Source organism: Ovis aries, chromosome 6 (assembly GCF_016772045.2).
Source record: "Ovis aries strain OAR_USU_Benz2616 breed Rambouillet chromosome 6, ARS-UI_Ramb_v3.0, whole genome shotgun sequence".
Taxonomy (NCBI): domain Eukaryota; kingdom Metazoa; phylum Chordata; class Mammalia; order Artiodactyla; family Bovidae; genus Ovis; species Ovis aries.
The window spans coordinates 78,302,993-78,322,952 of record NC_056059.1 but is presented as its reverse complement, the minus strand read 5'-3'; the positions used below and the strand labels follow the sequence as shown (position 1 = coordinate 78,322,952).

Below are 19,960 nucleotides of genomic sequence, written 5' to 3'. Positions count from 1 at the left end.
GCATTTGATGTAACAAAAAGTAGACAGAAGTAGGTTTAAAGCAAACAATTCTAGTTTGGAGCTAATAAAAATAACAATATTGATCATAAAAAATCATGAAAATAACCACAGAATGTATGCATCAAAAAATGTCTCTTTTAGGACAGTCTAATTAAAATGTGCTCATGCCAGCACCATCCCCAAGATAAAACTATGTTCTAAAGATTTCCCAGCACAGAGTGTAGTGTACCCCAGCTCTGCACAAACATTGTTTCTACCCATTTTTACTGCAGTCAATTTAATTTTAATATCTCTCTCTCACACTCACACATACATTTACGATGGGGAGGGGGAGGAGAGGGAGAAAATAAGAGGGAGAGAGACAGAGGGAATAAGAAAGATCAAGCACAAACAAAATAGTAATTAAGGGAACATCATTTTTAAAATCTAAATGGTATTCCAGAAAAATTTTAACTAGAAGCATATACACACTGAAAGAATTATTATATACACATATGTATAAAATTTACATATAGTGGGTTTTCCCTTCTGTATCTTTAAATATCCAATATTACCTGAACACATCTTATTGATATTAAGATTAGATGGGATTTTTCCAAAAATACACAGGTTGCCTTAAGTATATTAGACAGTATGATTTTACTTCCACAAAGACTAAGAAATTGCTCTATACCTGGGACAGTGTGGAACTCTATGATGCTTAGCAGACTATATAGCCACATAATTGCCCATTTTCACAGCTTCCAATGAGGCCTGACAACTCACCAGTTTATAGCAGTGGCAGATGATTAGAGAAAGAAATTTTTCACTTTTTAACTTACTTTCAGAAAAGATATGAAAATTCAGGATTGAGAAAAGAAGCCTTATGAATAGTGGAATACACTACTACACTCAACCACGTTTTATTTCTTTGCAATATTTCTATCACATGGAACAAAGTCCAGAAGTTGCAAATAAAGCAATGCATTCAGGAATTTCTTAAAGTAATCACAAAAAGGGTAAATATGAAAAATTATTTCTAATTACCTCTGTTGAGTGACGCTGAACTGTTTATATCTCCAGTAATGAAGGAAGACTCTGACTGTTTTCGGACCGTATCATTCCACATTCTACGAATTCGGCTCTGGATGAAGAAAAAGGAAAAAGGAGATAAAATCACCACACAGTGAACCTTTGCACAAGTCACTCTTTTTTTTTCATTTCTGTAATATAGGCTTATATGAGGCTTTTATTTCTGGAATCTGGCAAATACACAGCTTCCACATGCTTGTAGTACAGGAGCATGAGAACATCAGGAACTAAATTAATGATAATCATTGGTTCTTATTAAGTGTATTCTTCAATGTGTATGCCAGAAGTCATTATAACTGCTTAAAAGAAATAAATGTAATGGTGGTGGTTTAGTTGGTCAGTTGTGTCTGATGCTTCGCAACTTTATGGACTGTGCCCACCAGGCTCCTATGTCCATAGAATTTTCCAGGCAAGAACACTGGAGTGGGTTGCCATTTCCTTCTTCAGAGGATTTAACTGACCCAGGGATCAAAACCGTGTCTCCTGTATTGCAGTCAGTCTCCTGCATAGCAGGAGGATTCTTTACCAACTGAGCCACCAAGGAAGCCCCAAATGTAATATGATATGCCAATTTAAAAGATACATATGATGTATATGTAGATACATAGAAGATACATAGAAGTGTACTCTAGATAGAATTTAGTAATTTTAATTTCTAAGGTAAAACAAGTTATTTTCACTGTAATTTTATGGGAATTTAATATTTAAATGTGCATTAAATTAAAGGTTTAGTAACAAAAATTTTACTTAATTCAGAACCTTATAAGAACAAATAGTTTGGGATGAAAAGAACATAGAATATTATTAAGATGCTACTAAACAACATTTTCTATAAATTTTGTAAGAAGATCAATATAATTTTACAGGTTACATACTATCTTGACTTTTCTATCTTTTGAAGGAAACAAAGGAAGTCAATTGATCTTTATTCATTTCCATATAGTAGGAAGTTTTATAGAGAACTGAAATCCTTACATCATTATATAAATTCTCAAATTCAATTTTCTAACTGTCTGATAAATCAAGAAAGATTTTTCCACTGTGGGGGGAGACTTTTTTCTGTTTTACTGTTTAGTTACTTTATTAGAGTTAGGGATCAAAAGTGAAATAATGGTCTTGTGAACAGGAAACAAAATATTTTCAGAAGCTTTTCCAAGGATGAAAAAGTTATAATACTAACTAGTACTAACTAGTACTAATGGTGAAACCAAGCTCACAAAAGGGTTATGTTTCAAATATATTTGAACTCAAATAATAGGAGTACCTAATCCTCAAATATTAGATGATTGGTTTTATGAATATTGGGTCATGTTTATCCCTTAGAAATACTGTCTATTTTGTTATATAGGTCAGAAACTGCACATATTACACATACAAACAAAACAAAAGTAATAAAAATACAATAAGAAAACCGATGCAATAAACCTGACAATTAAAAAATGTTTCTATTGAAAAATACTTCAAAATTCAAACTGAAATACTTGGAATCAATTTCTCACATTTGTTTTACTGGTTAACTAACTATAAACATATTAATTGACCTCTTTAATGTAGAAGATACAAAGAGGAAAGGCAAACACAAACACGTTGCCTTCATGGTCCTGCTAGACTAATACGTGACAGATTAATCACATATAAATTAACAAATAAATGCAAAAGTACAATATGTCCACAAATCTCTATAGAAGCATTACTAATTATAGCTGAAAACTGTGAACAATTCAATGACTATCAATGGTACGATGGACACATAGATCATAGAATAATGTATAGTGATGAAGGGCTTCCCAGGTGGCTCAGTGGCAAAAGAATCCGCTTGTAATGCACAAAATGCAGGCAGACACAGGTTCAGTCTTGCAATTGGGAAGATTCCCTGGAGCAATGTATGGCAACCCATTCCAGTATTCTTGCCTAGAGAACCCCATGGACAGATGAGCCTTCTGGGCAACAGTCCATGAAGTCACAAGGATCGGACACGACTGAATGGACTGAACACACATAGTAACGAAAATAAAAGGGCAATATAGTCACCTGCAGCAACATAATGCCCAAGGAAAGAAGGAAAACAAAAGAATATGTACTGGATGATTTCATGTGGATAAGTATCAAATATATGCAAAAGAAAAGCTACTGTTAAAAGTTAAGATGCTGATTATGTCTTGAAGTGACTGATTAAGAAGCATTCAAAGGGTAACTAAGTTACTGCCAATGTTCTAATAATTGATCTGGGGAAGGGTAAATCAATGTGCCATACAATTAAATTTTTGTGGTTTTGTTAATATCTATTATGATACACAATTGAAATGATTTTTAAGTGCGCATAACAAAAAAATATATCCTTGTCTAGGAAATGTGAAACCAATATGTTACCGGAGATCAGTGGAGAAATAACTCCAGAAAGAATGAAGGGATGGAGCCAAAGCAAAAACAATACTCAGTTGTGGATGTGACTGGTGATAGAAGCAAGGTCTGATGCTGTAAAGAGTAATATTGCATAGGAACCTGGAAAATTAGGTCCATGAATCAAGGCAAATTGGAAGTGGTCAAACAGGAGATGGCAAGAGTGAACATCGACTTTCTAGGAATCAGTGAACTAAAATGGATTGGAATGGGTGAATTTGACTCAGATGACCATTATATCTACTACTATGGGCAGGAATCCCTTAGAAGAAATGGAGTAGCCATCATGGTCAACAAAAGAGTCTGAAATGCAGTACTTGGATGCAATCTCAAAAACAACAGAATGATCTCTGTTCATCTCCAAGGCAAACTATTCACTATCACGGTAATCCAAGTCTATGCCCCAAACAGTAACAATGAAGAAGCTGAAACTGAATGGTTTTATGAACACCTACAAGACCTTTTAGAACTAACACCCAAAAAATATGTCCTTTTCATTATAGGGGACTGGAATGCAAAAGTAGGAAGCCAAGAAACACCTGGAGTAACAGGCAAATTTGGCCTTGGAATACGGAATGAAGCAGGGCAAAGGCTAATAGAGTTTCGCCAAGAAGATGCACTAGTCATGGCACACACCCTCTTTCAACAACACAAGAGAAGACTCTACACATGAACATCACCAGATGGTCAACACTGAAATCACATTAATTACATGCTTTGCAGCCAAAGGTGGAGAAACTCTATACAGTCAGCAAAAACAAGACAGGGAGCTGACTGTGGCTCAGATGATGAGCTCCTTATTGCCAAATTCAGAATTAAATTGAAGAAAGTAGGGAAAACCTCTAGACCATTCAGGTATGACCTAAATCAAATCCCTTATGATCATACAGCGGAAGTGAGAAATAGATTTAAGGGACTAGATCTGATAGTTAGAGTGCCTGATGATCTATGGATTGAGGATCATGACACTGTACAGGAGACAGGGATCAAGACTATCCCCATGGAAAAGAAATGCAAAAAACCAAAATGGCTGTCTGGGGAGGCCTTACAAATAGCTGTGAAAAGAAGAGAAGTGAAAAGCAAAGGAGAAAAGAAAAATATAAACATCTGAATGCAGAGTTCCAAAGAATAGCAAGGAGAGATAAGAAAGCCTTTCTCAGTGATCATTGCAAAGAAATAGAGGAAAACAACAGAATGGGAAAGACTAGAGATCTTTTCCAGAAAATTAGAGATACCAAGGGAACATTTCATGCAAAGATGGGTTTGATAAAGGACAGAAATGGTATGGACCTAACAGAAGCAGAAGATTTTAAGAAGAGGTGGCAAGAATACACAGAAGAACTGTACAAAAAGATCTTCACAACCCGGATAATCATGATGGTGTGATCACTCATCTAGAGCCAGACATTTTGGAATGTGAAGTCAAGTGGGCCTTAGAAAGCATCGCTACGAACAAAGCTAGTGGAGGTGATGGCATTCCAGTTGAGCTCTTTCAAATCCTGAAAGATGATGCTGTGAAAGTGCTGCACTCAATATGCCAGCAAATTTGGAAAACTCAGCAGTGGCCACAGAACTGGAAAAGGTCAATTTTCATTCCAATTCCAAAGAAAGGCAATGCCAAAAAAATGCTCAAACTACTGCAAAATTGCACTCATCTCACATGATAGTAACGTAATGCTCAAACTTCTCCAAGCCAGGCTTCAGCAGTACGTGAACCATGAACTTCCAGATGTTCAAGCTGGTTTTAGAAAAGGCAGAGAAGCCAGAGATCAAATTGCCAACATCCACTGGATCATCGAAAAAGCAAGAGAGTTCCAGAAAAAAATCTATTCCTGCTTTACTGACTATGGCAAAGCCTTTGACTGTGTGGATCACAATAAACTGTGGAAAAGTCTGAAAGAGATGGGAATACCAGACCACCTGACCTGCCCCTTGAGAAACCTGTATGCAGGTCAGGAAGCAACAGTTAGAACTGGACATGGAACAACAGACTGGTTCCAAATAGGAAAAAGAGTACATCAAGGATGTATAATGTCACCCTGTTTATTTAACTCCTATGCAGAGTACATCATGAGAAATACTGGACTGGAAGAACCACAAGCTGGAATCAAGATTGCCGGGGGAAATATCAATCACCTCAGATATGCAGATGATACCACCCCTTATGGCAGAAAGTGAAGAGGAACTAAAAATCCTCTTGATGAAAGTGAAAGAGGACAGTGAAAAAGTTGGCTTAAAGCTCAACATTCAGAAAACGAAGATTATAGCATCTGGTCTCATCACTTCATGGGAAATAGATGGGGAAACAGTGGAAACAGTGTCAGACTTTTATTTTGGGGGCTCCAAAATCACCACAGATGGTGACTGCAGCCATGAAATTAAAAGACGCTTAATCTTTGGAAGAAAAGTTATGACCAACCTAGGTAGCATATTCAAAAGCTGAGATATTACTTGCCAACAAAGGTCCGTCTAGTCAAGGCTATGGTTTTTTCCAGTGGTCATGTATGGATGTAAGTTGGACTGTGAAGAAAGCTGAGCACCGAAGAATTGATGCTTTTGAACTGTGGTGTTGGAGAAGATTCTTGAGAGTCCCTTGGACTGCAAGGAGATGCAACCAGTCCATTCTAAAGGAGATTAGTCCTGGGATTTCTTTGCAAGGAATGATGGTAAAGCTGAAACTCCAGTACTTTGGCCACCTCATGCGAAGAGTTGACTCATTGGAAAAGACTCTGATGCTGGGAGAGATTGGGGGCAGGAGGAGAAGGGGATGACCGAGGATCAGGTGGCTGGATGGCATCACCGACTAGATGAACATGAGTTTGAGTGAACTTCGGGAGATGGTGATGGACAGGGAGGCCTGGCGTGCTGCGATTCATGGGGTCACAAAGAGTTGGATACGACTGAGCGACTGAAGTGAACTGAGGAAATCTGAGGACACTGCAGTAAAGAAGTGACATCTCAACTGAGGGTTGATTAAATTATGATCATTTTGCAGGTGTGCTCAATTGTGTCTGACTCTGTGACTCCATGGTCTGTAGCCTGCCAGGCTCCTCTGTCCATGGAATTTTCTAGGCAAGAATAGGGAGTGGGTTGTCATTTCATTCCTCCAGGGGCTCTTGCACACCCATGTCTTCTGTGCCTTCTGCATTGATAGGCAAGTTCTTTACCATTTGAGCCACCTGGGAAGCCTGCCTATTTTTCAGTTCAGTTCAGTCTTTCAGTCATGTCCGACTCTTTGTGACCCCTTGAATCACAGCATGCCAGGCCTCCCTGTCTATTTTTTAGGTGACATTTATTTGAGCTGGCCCCATTACCTTCTATTATTACTATCTTCTATTAATCTCTCAACCTGGGCTTGCCACACCTGTTCCCCTGCTCTTCTGTAACAAGCCAAGCATGCTTTTGCCTTAGGTTTTGTTTGATTATTTCTTCTGCATGGAGTACTCTTTCCCCGATACGGGTATGGATGACTTTTACATCTCTTTCAATCTTTGCTCAAATACTTTCTCTTTAAAGAGACCTAACTTGATCATCCTATATAGAATTGTATTTCATGCACCCAACTCTGCAACTTTTTGCCCTCATAGCTTTACCATTTTCTACACACAACATATTATTATAATATAGTCATTTCTTATATTTATATTTAATGCCCAAACAGTAATGTCCAATGTCTGCATATAGGTTTGAGGTTCTAGAAATCAGAAAGTTTGGGAATTCCCTGGTGGTTGAATGGTTAGGAATCCACACTTTCACTGCTGAGGGCTCAGGTTCAATTCCTGGTCAGGGAACTAAGATTCCATTGGTCACATTATGCAGCCAAAAGAAAAAAGTAAAATAAAAATTCTGTCCTTTTTTGTTCACCTGAAATGGTACCTGATATATAATAATTATTGTGTGTGTATATAAAATACATTTTATAAATATAACAAATATTTCAATTAATTCTTCTAGGTTCTCTCCTGTGTTTTTCATGTATTCACTCACTGAAATCTCCCAAGAATTCCCTGAGGTATGTAATCTCCTATTCATTACAAAACTGAGATTTAGAGGTTAACATGTACAATATCACAGACCTAATAATTGGTATAACTAATATTTGACTTCAATCATTTGGCTCCTGATTTAGGAGATTAGAACTTTTTCAGTTCAGTTCTGTTCAGTCGCTCAGTTGTGTCTGACTCTTTGCGACCCAATGAATCACAGCACGCCAGGCCTCCCTGTCCATCACCAACTCCCAGAGTTCACTCAGATTCACGTCCATCGAGTCAGTGATGCCATCCAACCATTTCATCCTCTGTCATCCCCTTCTTCTCCTGCCTCCAATCTCTCTCAGAATCAAAGTCTTTTCCAATGAGTCAACTCTTCACATGAGGTGGCCAAAGTACTGGAGTTTCAGCTTTACCATCATTCCTTCCAAAGAAATCCCAGGGCTGATCTCCTTCAGAATGGACTGATTGGATCTCCTTGCAGTCCAATGGGCTCTCAAGAGTCTTCTCCAACACCACAGTTCAAAAGCATCAATTCTTCGGCACTCAGCCTTCTTCACAGTCCAACTCTCACATCCATACATGACCACTGGAAAAACCACAGCCTTGACTAGACGGACCTTAGTTGGCAAAGTAATGTCTCTGCTTTTCAATATGCTAACTAGGTTGGTCATAACTTTTCTTCCAAGGAGTAAGCATCTTTTAATTTCATGGCTGCAGTCACCACCTGCAGTGATTTTGGAGCCCCCCAAAATAAAGTCTGACACTGTTTCCACTGTTTCCCCATCTATTTCCCATGAAGTTATACTATATCAAATAATAATTGAAAAAGTAAAAGGAGATAAGGGTAAATTGTTGCAATCAGAGAAAAATATATAATATGTAGCATTAAGCTTATATTTAAATGTTCATGGAAAGGACCAGGACAAGCTTTAGAATATGCCAGTGAATAAAGCAAGTCGCAGAATATTACACACAATAAGATACCATTTTAAAGAAATATTTTAAGAAGGTGAAGTAATTAACATCTTTTGGAGAGGTGAAGAAATTTTTAGAATAAGTCATGAAAATGATAAACAAAGGTTAGTAGATCGTCTGTGGTAGGGAGATACAGGGATTGCTTAAAGAGAAGTTTTAAGAAGGGAAAACATATGGCAAATACTCTATTTCCTAAGTTTGATGATAAGTTCACAGGCTTTATTACTACACTTCACAATATGGTACATATATTTTTTGTTTAAAATACTGTATAACAAAAGTAAATACATCTACAAATTCAACAAAACAACTGAAAATAGATGACAGAACAATTAATGAAAGGTCAAGGTAGAAAGAACAATACTTCAGTTCAGAGTTTTTATAAACGAATCTTTTATAAGTGATTACCACTAGGAGATTAATAGATGGAGAGGATTTTTACTTTTTAGTCTTGAAAATCACATCCTTCCACTACCTACACAGTAGCCACATGATTTTATTACCTGTGGGTGATTTCCTGTCACCTCCATTTCTAAATTATATCCTTAACTTTCTAAATAATCTAAATAAAATAAAAACTCCAGTTCTCTTACAAATACCTAAGGTTCCGTCTCCAGCTTTCTTCATCTCCCATTCACATACCACTTGAACCAATGACATTCTTCCTACTCCCAAAGTTTCAAGTTCTTACCCTCCTAAATGGCTTTATATTTGATGCACTGTCACCTGAAATTCTCTTTCCCTGAACACCCTTCCTGTCATTTTTCCAAACAGTCTTTGCCTATCGCTTAATCCAAGTAACCACCTGGACTTTATGCATCATATGGCTATATTTGGTTCTGCACCAACTTTTATAATCTGATATTTTCTGTTGGTTTATTTGATTTCTAATAAATTTTCTGCCTTTTACAGTTAGTGTGAAAGCCCCAGATCTTGGAGGAAGTTGTCTTTTAACCATTTTATCACAGGAGCTTATAATATTGCTTGGCATTTTATAACATAAATCCAATGTTTCTTAACAACAAAAAATAATGATTGTGATTTTAGAAGTTCTCTGATGTGGAAAAAGACACCTATACTCTCAAAATTTTACCTCAATATCAGTGAGTGTTTTAGATGTTGTACATGGAATTTCACAGTTAATGTAAAATGTTTATTATGTCTACCTAAACAGACTATATTTAAGTAATAGTACTTTGTGTAGTGTTAGACTGTCAAACAGAATTGCATTATATTAAGCACAAGAAAGCAACATGAGGTTTTTCTTCACAGTATTATAATTGTGATGTTATAACTATAAAAGTTAAAAAGAAAAAGACAACTTTAAAATATATACCTGAAATTACACCAGTAAGTGATATCTATTCCAACTTTTTGAGCATATACAATTTGTCATGTTTTGTAAAATTAGCTTAATCTGCCTAACGATGTAAGAAATCAGAAACCACTTTACTTATGAAAAAACTGAGGGCTAGTGAGATTTAATGACTTGTTTTATGTCACAGCTGGTAGGAATATGGCAAGGCTAGAATTAAGACCAGGTCTACCCACTCACAAAGGTTATGATTGTTCTTTTAAGCTGCAGTATTTTATCTTGCGGGTTAGAAGTAATGCTAAACATTGCACAGCTCTTTTCTAACATAAAGCATAAAGCTCCGAAATATTATGATTTCACTGAAGACATTTGTGAATAAAATGGCTGTAGGATAATGGTTGATAAGTTCAGTTCTATGAAGGAATGCAGAAACAAATCAAGTTAAATGACAAACAGAATCTCAGAAATTTCAATTTAAAATTGTTGAAAAGACTGTTACAAAAAGAGAGGTAAGAATTATCAGGTTGAAAATGAAGGACTGGATCACAAGAAGGTTATACAGAAAGTATCCAGGTGTGCCTCCACTCTTACATGAAACTCAGATTCTGAATGAAAATTTACTAGTCCTGACTCAGAAATCTCAGTCCATCTAATTTGGTACATTTGCTTCCTTAATTTACAACTGTGCAACCTTACTAAGGCATAGAAATAATAAAATAAATTCAAATTTTAAATAACTGCCTATTATATGTGGAAATAAGTTCCATGTATTATGATAATTTGTGTTAAGTGTCAGGATAACTTGTCAAAATAAAAATAAACATTCTAAAACTAACATATAACTGATAGGTTTGACAGTTACATGTTAGTTTTCAAATGTTTAGTTGGAACTATTAGATTGATAGCAGATATGTGGTTTTATTTATAAAATAAAACATAACTCCTTTAGTGTGATAAAAACATTTCTGAGAATATTGTTTATTATCTTTGGTTTATAAGTTTTTCAAGTGCTAGTTCAGTGTATACAACTGTCCAGCCTGACAATGAATGTGTTTTAGAGAATCAGATATATTAGCTTGGCAAGTGCTATTATAATTAAAGGTTCCAAGGATATTTAATTTTCTAAGCATATGAATGGAATTGTTTAGAGAAACTGAACCTATTATATTTATAAGCCAATTGGAATTAGTCAAAGAACAAATGATCTTTTTTATTATATATATGTGTATATATATAATCACCAAATTAAAATAAATAAATTTAGAAGGTTGAGTTAATAGAGTTAAAATATGCTCCTGATTTATAAATTTGTTTTGGAATTTCAAGTCAAGTCTTCTTCAGAAAATTTCAATTAACAACACTACAAAAATGATTGTTTTTCCCACTAAATCATATATTCTTAGAAATATTAGTTTGGTAACTGGAACTCAAACTCACTCATGCTTGACCCACATATGTCTTTTATTTGGCACATTTTAGCATCCTAGAGTTGCTGAAATTTCTACATAGTAATCTTTGGACTGACATTGTGTGGAAAATAGAAGATAAGTTACTTAAAAGTTCAGAATTTCCTTTGAAAGGGGTGATACAGTCATTATTAATATATCTAGTGCTGATGTTGAAGCTGAAACTCCAATACTTTGGCCACCGGATGCAAAGAGCTGACTCATTTGAAAAGACCCTGATGCTGGGAAAGACTGAGGCAGGAGGAGAAGGGGATGACAGAGCATGTGATAGTTGATGGCATCACCGACTCAATGGACATGAGTTTGGGTAAACTCCGAGAGTTGGTGATGGACAGGGAGGCCTGACATGCTGCAGTTCATGGGGTTGCAAAGAATCGGACAAGATTGAGCGACTGAACTGAACTGAACTGAAGTGCTGGACTCATGGGAGTAAGCACTTTGACCAGTTAAATTAATGATGCTATTTTGGTATTCTGAATTGCCCTTTGACCTACTAACATACAACATGAAATGAGTTATAACTTTTTATTAAACCTATTTAATAAGTAAATATTTTCAGTATTCAATAAAGAATTACTAGACTAGTTAAAAGAAGTAATTAACTCAGAAACATTTATGTACAGTATTACTTTCTTAGAATTTTAGGTGAAATGTCAAATTCCTTTCCTCACCTTCATTTTTCATTCAACTAGGAACAATCTGAAATCATGAATTACTATTCAAACTTAGACTCTAAACTTCAAATTTTTTTGCAGTTTGGTTTCTTAAATTTCTGTCATAACCATTTTCATTTGAGACACACTAAAACAAAACAACAAAATTGTGTTGTGTTAAATGCTTTGGATAGAAAATAAATCTCATCAAGATAGGACAGCAGCTCATAATGGAACACAGATAAGAGCTAGTTCATTTTAATTAACAAATATTGTTTACCTGTGAGCCTGTAGAGTAGCGCCCAGGAGTTCGAGAACCAGATGTTTTCCCTGAGCCGATGGAGCTCTCTGTACTTTTGCCACTACAGCAATGTGTTCGTAGGCATTTCCCATACTCTTTTCGTACCTAGTCAAAAACATTAGCTTCTATTATCAAAGAATTCATTTCAGCTAGGAATATAAAATGTATGTGAATTTTATTTTCAGATAATTAAAACATTTTGCCCTACACATATAAATAAGAAAGTCTGTTCAGAATACATGTTATGTTTTTTACAACGTAAAATAATATCCATACTGTCAAGACTTAAATTTGTATAACTGGACTTTTTAAAACACATAAACACACAGATGCCCAATCACACCATAATGATATAATCTCTTAGTTGAAAAAAACAAAAACTTAAGACTTTTCTACGCTATTTTTAGCTTTATAGATCTGATACAAAATATCCCTATTGGTGCAACTATTATTTAGACAGAGGTCTAGCCAGGAATTTAGAGAGAAGAGGAAATGGAAATAGGTGAGAGAAAAGAGGAGACAAAATATTTAAAGACAGAGCAGAAAACAAGAATGTGTTGGGCTAAGCATTTTAAAATAATTTATATTTCTTTGAAATGTATTTCTCTTAAAAGAGGGAAATTGTCAATTTGAGAATATAAAATTCAAAACATTTAAAATTTATTCCCTCAGAATGGTGGCGGTTTAGTCACTAAGTCATCTCCAACTCTTACAACCCCATGGACTATAGCCTGCCAGTCTCCTCTGTCAATTGAATTTTCCAGGCAAGAATACTGGAATGGGTTGCCATTTCCTTCTCCAGGGAATCTTCCCAACCCAGGAATTGAACCTGGGTCCCCTGCATTGCAGACAGAGTCTTTGCCAACTGAACTGTGAGGGAAGATCTTCATTAAAATAGTTCTATTAAATAATTACAGAGAAATATGATTGCTTTCCTATATAGCACTGCAATTAACTAATTAATCCTTGTAGTATAAAAATCACAATATAAAAGGAGATACACATTTTTTAGCTGATACTTTCAAAAAAGAAAATATATCAACAATTCTGGGGGAAATCAATTTAATCAGACAAGACTTACAAAAATAAACAGAAATTGTTCTAAATCATATCTCCACTAGTAACATCAAGAAAAATAAGTGCCAATTACTTGTTCATCAATTAAAACACATTATAGGATAACTTACTGGTTTTACATTCACAAAGTTTACATTCATTATGAAATAATATTGTATATATATATTTTCTTTAGCATTTCACTGATTTCACATGAGTTCATAATTTCCAGATTTTGTGACAATGTAATATCATTAAAAAAAACTTATAAAAACATGCTTTCCTGAGAAATTTTACTTAGAATCAAGAGAAAAATAAGGAGTGTGCATGATATACTAAAGTTAGTATTTGAAATTAAACATTATCTCAATAAATTACAGTTCATTCCATCTATAATATGGCAAAATCAGAGACTGACTATATTCAGATTTGTTTGAAGAACTCACATTCACTAAATTATGTGATAGGAACAATGATACAAAGTCATGTGAATCAAAGCATGAGAAGGAGTGCCTGATAGAAGTAGAGAGGTACCAAGAAAGGCTTCCCAGAGAAGAAGACAATTCACTATTTACAAGCCAATTCATATTTTGTTTTTTAAAATAAGTCTGTGACCACTTCTGTGTGTGTGTGTGTGTGTGTGTGTGTGTGTGTGAAGATATGCATGAGGGTGAGATAGGAGGGTGAGATGAAGAAGCTTCTCCATCTTAAACATTCTTTGCTGGAAACTATGCTAGGCTCCTCCCTCGAAATGAATCTAGAAAATAATTATTACTGACATTTTACAAATAAGAATACTAAAAAGATTAAGCAATTAAAGTAAACTGAAAGACTGAAAAGGTTAAGTGATATGCATTATATGAAAATACCCAAATCTCATGGGTGCTCTATGATCAGAAAGCTCTCACTAAGATCCTACATTTCTAATATTTATATGACCAACATAAGGTATTATATATTATTAATCTATTAGATTATCTCATTCTTTGTCTCTGGAGAAAATGAGGACACATATTTCATTATAATTTCAGGAAACTTAAAATAATCTCCACCTAATAGGGAGGCATTATCAATTACAGTTTAGTAATATGTATTCAATTTATGAAATATCTCTTAGAACCTAAATTTTCACATAACCTATATCCTATTTTGTTTTTCCTAATGAACTCAACAAGTGATGCTTTTCTCCTTACAAAAGGAAGTGATTTTAGTAAAGTGATGTAAATCTAAACAGATATTTTGGGGAGAGAGGGGCTATTAGAGAAAGAACAAAGGGAACCACTTCCATGAAAATTTACCAAAAAATGTTAAATGTTCTGAACTGATTATATAAATAACCAGTAAATAAAGGTATATAGTGATACCTAGTTCCACATTTAGCTATATTACTGAATCATTACAGACTTTAATTTTCTGTGATTAGATCTGAAGTGGTGAGCATGTATGTTAAAAAGAAAAAAGCAAAAATAACATGCACCATCTCCATGAGAGGTATCTCTGCAGATTATAATATAATTTATTTGACAATTTAGTCATTTGCATATTCTAATCCACTATTTCACATGATACAACATCTTATCCCAATCAGATATGGCACATGATTATTCAACATGAGGTTGTTCTAAAATATATAAAGATGGGAAAGAAAATATACCTGCCCAAAGAAATATTTCTTTTATACTCTCTGATCAGAAATAAAATAATTATGAAACTTTCTGAGATGTTTCACATAATTAACAACAAAGAAAACGTGACAACCTTAATGACAAAGTAGAGATGCTGGTGACACATCTCGCAACCTACACTCTAGAAAATGACTGACAGTTCAAAGTTTGATTTTTTGTTGTTAATGAGTTGAATCAATCAACAAATAATCCTATAAAACAAATGATCTCAAAAATGGAACATTTTACATTTCTCAACTCAAATATGAGTAGCTACATAAGATGAGCATATTATTGAAATCAGTCAGATGGCTTAAGAAAAACCTCCTACAAGAAATAAGACTGTTAAAATGCCCATAAGAACCAAAGCTATCCATAAGTTCAATGCAGTTTCTATAAAAGTTCCAATATTTTTCACAGATACAGAAAAAGATATCCCTAAATATGTACAGAACCACCAAAGACTCCAAACAGCCAAAGCAATCCTGAGAAGAAAGAACAAAATGGAGGCATCACATTGCAGACTGGACACCATACCACAAAACTATAGTAATCACAACGGTAGGGTATTGGAAAAATAGATCAATAGACAAAGGATCAGACTCTTAAGTGAAAGTCACTCAGTTGTGTCTGACTCTATGTGACCCTATGGACTACACAGTCCATGCATTCTCCAGGCCAGAATACTGGAGTGGATAGCCTTTCCCTTTTCCAGAGGATCTTGCCAACACAGGGATCAAGCCCAGGTCTCTTGCATTGCAGGCAAATTCTTTACCAGCTGAGCCACAATTCAAGCCCAATGGAACAGATTGTGAGCCCATAAATAAACCCTTGTCTATACCTGGTCATAGTAAAAACATCCTCTTCCAACACATAAGAGATCACTCTACACATGGAAATCACCAGATGGTCAATACCAAAATCAAATTGATTATATTATTTGCAGCCAAAGTTAGAGAGGGTCTATACAGTCAGCAAACACAAGACCAGAAACTGACTGTGGCTCAGATCATGAACTCCTTATTGCCAAATTCAGACTTATATTGAAGAAAGTAGGGAAACTAGACCATTCAGGCTTGACTTAATTTGAATCCCTTATGATTATACAGTGGAAATGACAAATAGATTCAAGGGATTAGATCTGACAGAGAGCCTGAAGAACTATGGATGGCGGTTCATGACATTGAACAGAAGGCAGTTATCAAGATCATCCCCAAGAAAAAGAAATGCAAAAAGGTAAAATGGTTGTCTGAGGTGGCTTTACAAATAGCTGAGAAAAGAAGAGAGATGAAAGGCAAAGGAGAAAAGGAAACACATACCCATTTGAATCCAGAGTCCCAATGAATAGCAAAGAGAGATAAGAAAACCTTCCTCAGTGATCAATGCAAAGAAATAAAGGAAAACAATAGAATGGGAAAGACTAGAGATCTCTTCAAGAAAGTCAGAGATGCCAAGGAAACATTTCATGTGAAGTTGGCCACAATAAAGACAGAAATGGTATGCACCTAACAGATGTATAAGATATTAAGAAGAGTTGGCAAGAATACACAGAACTACACAAAAAAGATCTTCATAACCCAGGTAACCACAATGGTGTGATCACTCACCTAGAGCCAGACATCCTGAAATGTGAAGTCAAGTGGACCTTAGGAAGCATCACTATGAACAAAGCTAGTGGAGGTGATGGAATTACAGTTGACCTATTTCAAATCCTAAAAGATGATGCTGTGAATGTGTTGCACTCAATATACCAGCAAATTTGGAAAACTCAGCAGTGGCCACAGGACTGGAAAAGGTCACTTTTCATTCCAATCCCACAGAAAGGCAATAGTAAAGAATGTTCAAACTAAGCATAATTGCACTCATCTAACACAAGCAAAGTAATGCTCAAAATTCTCCCAGTGAGGCTACAGCAGTGCGTAAACCATGAACTTCCAGATATTCAACCTAGATTTAGAAAAGGTAGAGGAACCAGAGATCATAATGCCAACACTGCATCATAGAAAAAGCAAGAGAATATCAGAAAAACATCTACTTCTGCTTTACTGATTATGGCAAAGCCTTTGACTGTGCAGATTACAACAAACTATGGAAAATTCTTAAAGAGATGGGAGTACCAAACCACCTGACCTGCCTCCTGAGAAATTTGTATGCACGTTAAGAAGCAACAGTTAGAACTGGATGCGAAAGAACAGACTGGTTCCAAATCATGAAAGGAGTATGTCAAGGCTGTACATTGTCACCCTGCTTATTTAACTTATATGTAGACATCATGAGAAATACCAGGCTGGATGAGGCACAAGCTGGAATCAAGATTGCTGGGAGAAATATCAATAGCCTCATATATGCAGATGACACCACCCTTATGGCAGAAAGTGAAGAGGAACTAAAGAACCTCTTGGTGAAAGTGAAAAAGAAGAGTGAAAAAGCTGGCTTAAAACTCAACATTCAAAAACAAAGATCATGGCATCCATCCCCATTACTTCATGACAAATAGATGGGGAAACTATGGAAAACAGTGAGAGACTTTATTTTTTGGAGCGCTCCAAAATCACTGCAGATGGTGACTGCAGTCATGGAATTAAAAGATGCTTTCTCCTTGGAAGAAAAGCTATGACAAACCTAGTATTAAAAAGCAGAGACATTACTTTGCCAACAAAGGTCCATCTAATCAAAGCAATGATTTTCTAGTAGTCATGTATGGATGTGAGAGTTGGACTATAAAGAAAGTTGGGTGCCAAAGAATTAATGGTTTTGAGCTGTGGTATTGGAGAAGACTCTCAAGAGTCCGCTGGAATGTCAGGAGATCCAACCAGTGAATCCTAAAGGAAATCAATCCTGAATATTCATTGGAAGGACTGATGCTGAAGCTGAAACTCTTTGGCCACCAAATAGTTTGGCCACCTGATGCGAAGAACTGACTCCTTGGAAAAGACCCTGATGCTGGGAAAGATTTAAGGTCAGAGGAGAATTGGGCAACAGAGGATGAGATGGTTGGATGGCATCACCGACAAGATGGACATGAGTTTGAGCAAGCTTGAGAGCTGGTGATAGACAGGGAAGCCTGAGGTGCTGCAGTCCATGGGTTGCAAAGATCGGACAGGACTGAGCAACTGAACTGGACTGATATTGTCAACTAATATCTGATAAGAAAGCTATGAATAAATAATGGGGAAAATACAGTCTCTTAATAAATGGCATTAGGGAAACTGGATAACCACATGTAAATGAATGAAACTGAACCTCACTATCTTATACCATACACAACATCTAATTTGCGAACTCTTAGTTGCCATGTATGAGACCTTGTTACCTGACTCGGGATTAAACAGGGCCCCCTGCATTGGGAGTGCTGAGTCTTGGCCACTGGACCGCCAGGGAATTCCCAGGCCTGGAATTTATTAAACCAATCAATCAATTTTTTTTTTTTTATAAATTTAAGACACCTGTGGAGAGGAAAAAAGATGGCACCCCAGAGGTAGAGCAGGTAGAGGGATATGCCAAAGATGGCACCCCTGGTGCCCTCACTGGAGGGCATCCAAAAGCTCTTGGAAGTACATGTTAAGTTAGACACCTGCCCCTTAGGCTGCTTCTGCTTATACATAAGTAAATGAGCCTCTTTTCTCCTGAAGTCTGGTCGCATGAGCAGCTGCAACTGTGCTGGACATGAGGTGGGTTCCAATACAAAAGAAGCCATCTGCAGACTAGTGGAGAGGACTGTACCTCAGCAACTGTTTGTTACAGGCTCAGAGAGTAAAGAATCTGTCTGTAATATGGGAGACCCAGGTTCAGTCCCTGGGTTGGGAAGATCCTCTGGAGGAAGAAATGGCAACCTACTCTTTAGTATTCTTGCCTGGAGGAATTCCATGAACAGAGAAGCCTGGTGAGCTACAATCCATGGGATCGCAAAGAGTTGGACATGACTCTGTGACTAACACACAAACATAGAAAGAAAAAGCAACAAAAGAAAAAGTAATAAGTCATACTATATCAAACTAAAAAGCTGCTGCACAGCAAAAGAAACAACAGAGTTGAATGGCTATCTACAGAATGGAAGAAAATATTTGCCAATCATACATCTGATAAGTAGTTAACACCAATAATATACAAAGCACTCATACAACTCAAATGAATAGACATTTTTTTCTAAGAAGACATACAAATGGCTAGCTTGAAAAGATGCTCAATATAACTAATTAGAAAAATGAAAATCAAAATCACAATTAGATATCACTTCACATGTGTTAGAATGGCTATCATGAAGAAGACAAGAGATAAGAATTGGTGCTTCTCTGGTATCTCAGGGGTAAAAAATCTGCCTGCAATGCAGGAGACACAGTAGACATATGTTCCATCCCTGGGTCAGGAAGATCCTCTGGAGAAGGAAATGGCAACCCACTCCAGTATTTTTGCCTGGGAAATTCCATGGATAGAGGAGCTTGGTGGGCTATAGCCCATAGGGTTGCAAAGAGTTGGACATGACTTAGAGACTAAACCACAATAAGAATTGGTGAGAATATGGAGGAAAGAGAGCTATTGTGCCCTATTGGTGAGAGTATAAATAAATAGAGCTGTTATGGAAAGCAATATGAAGGTTCCTTACAAAATTGAAAAAAGAACTACCATATGACTCAGCAATCCCACTTCTGGGCTTATATCCCAAGAAAACAAAAATTAGGATCTTAAAGAGATATCTGCACACCCATATTCACTGAAGCACTATTCACAACAGCCAAGATATGGAAGGAACCAAACTGTCCATCAGTGAATGAATGAATCGAGAAGAAAACTGTAGTTTGCTGTACACTATTATAATGAATCACAAAATTGAGCTTGATGACATGTATTTTTAAAAAATTCACCTTTTTTAAATACCTTCAATACACTAAAAACCATAATTTGTTTTTGGATTGAGGTTTGGTATCTCTACCTGGATATCAAAACAGTGATGTGTATTTGGGACATAATAAAATAATAATTGGGAAAACTCTAATAGGTACTGGCTAATGAAAGTAATCCCAATCAAAATAATTCATGCATAAAGCATAAAAATCTTTTCTGTTCTAT

The 19,960-nt window shown here is 36.0% G+C and overlaps 1 protein-coding gene across 24 annotated transcripts in view; it reads right to left on the bottom strand.

Moving 5' to 3' along the window:
• The window catches only part of ADGRL3 (adhesion G protein-coupled receptor L3), a 941,652-nt gene that overhangs the window by 34,191 nt on the left and 887,501 nt on the right, over window positions 1-19,960 (bottom strand). For all 24 annotated transcript variants that reach the window (XM_060417626.1, XM_060417634.1, XM_060417623.1 and 21 more), the window contains 2 exons: window positions 12,153-12,278; window positions 1,027-1,123 (listed from right to left, as the gene is read on the bottom strand). In XM_060417626.1, coding sequence (XP_060273609.1) covers window positions 1,027-1,123; window positions 12,153-12,278 — 223 coding nt within the window. The remainder of the gene's footprint in view (window positions 1-1,026; window positions 1,124-12,152; window positions 12,279-19,960) is intronic.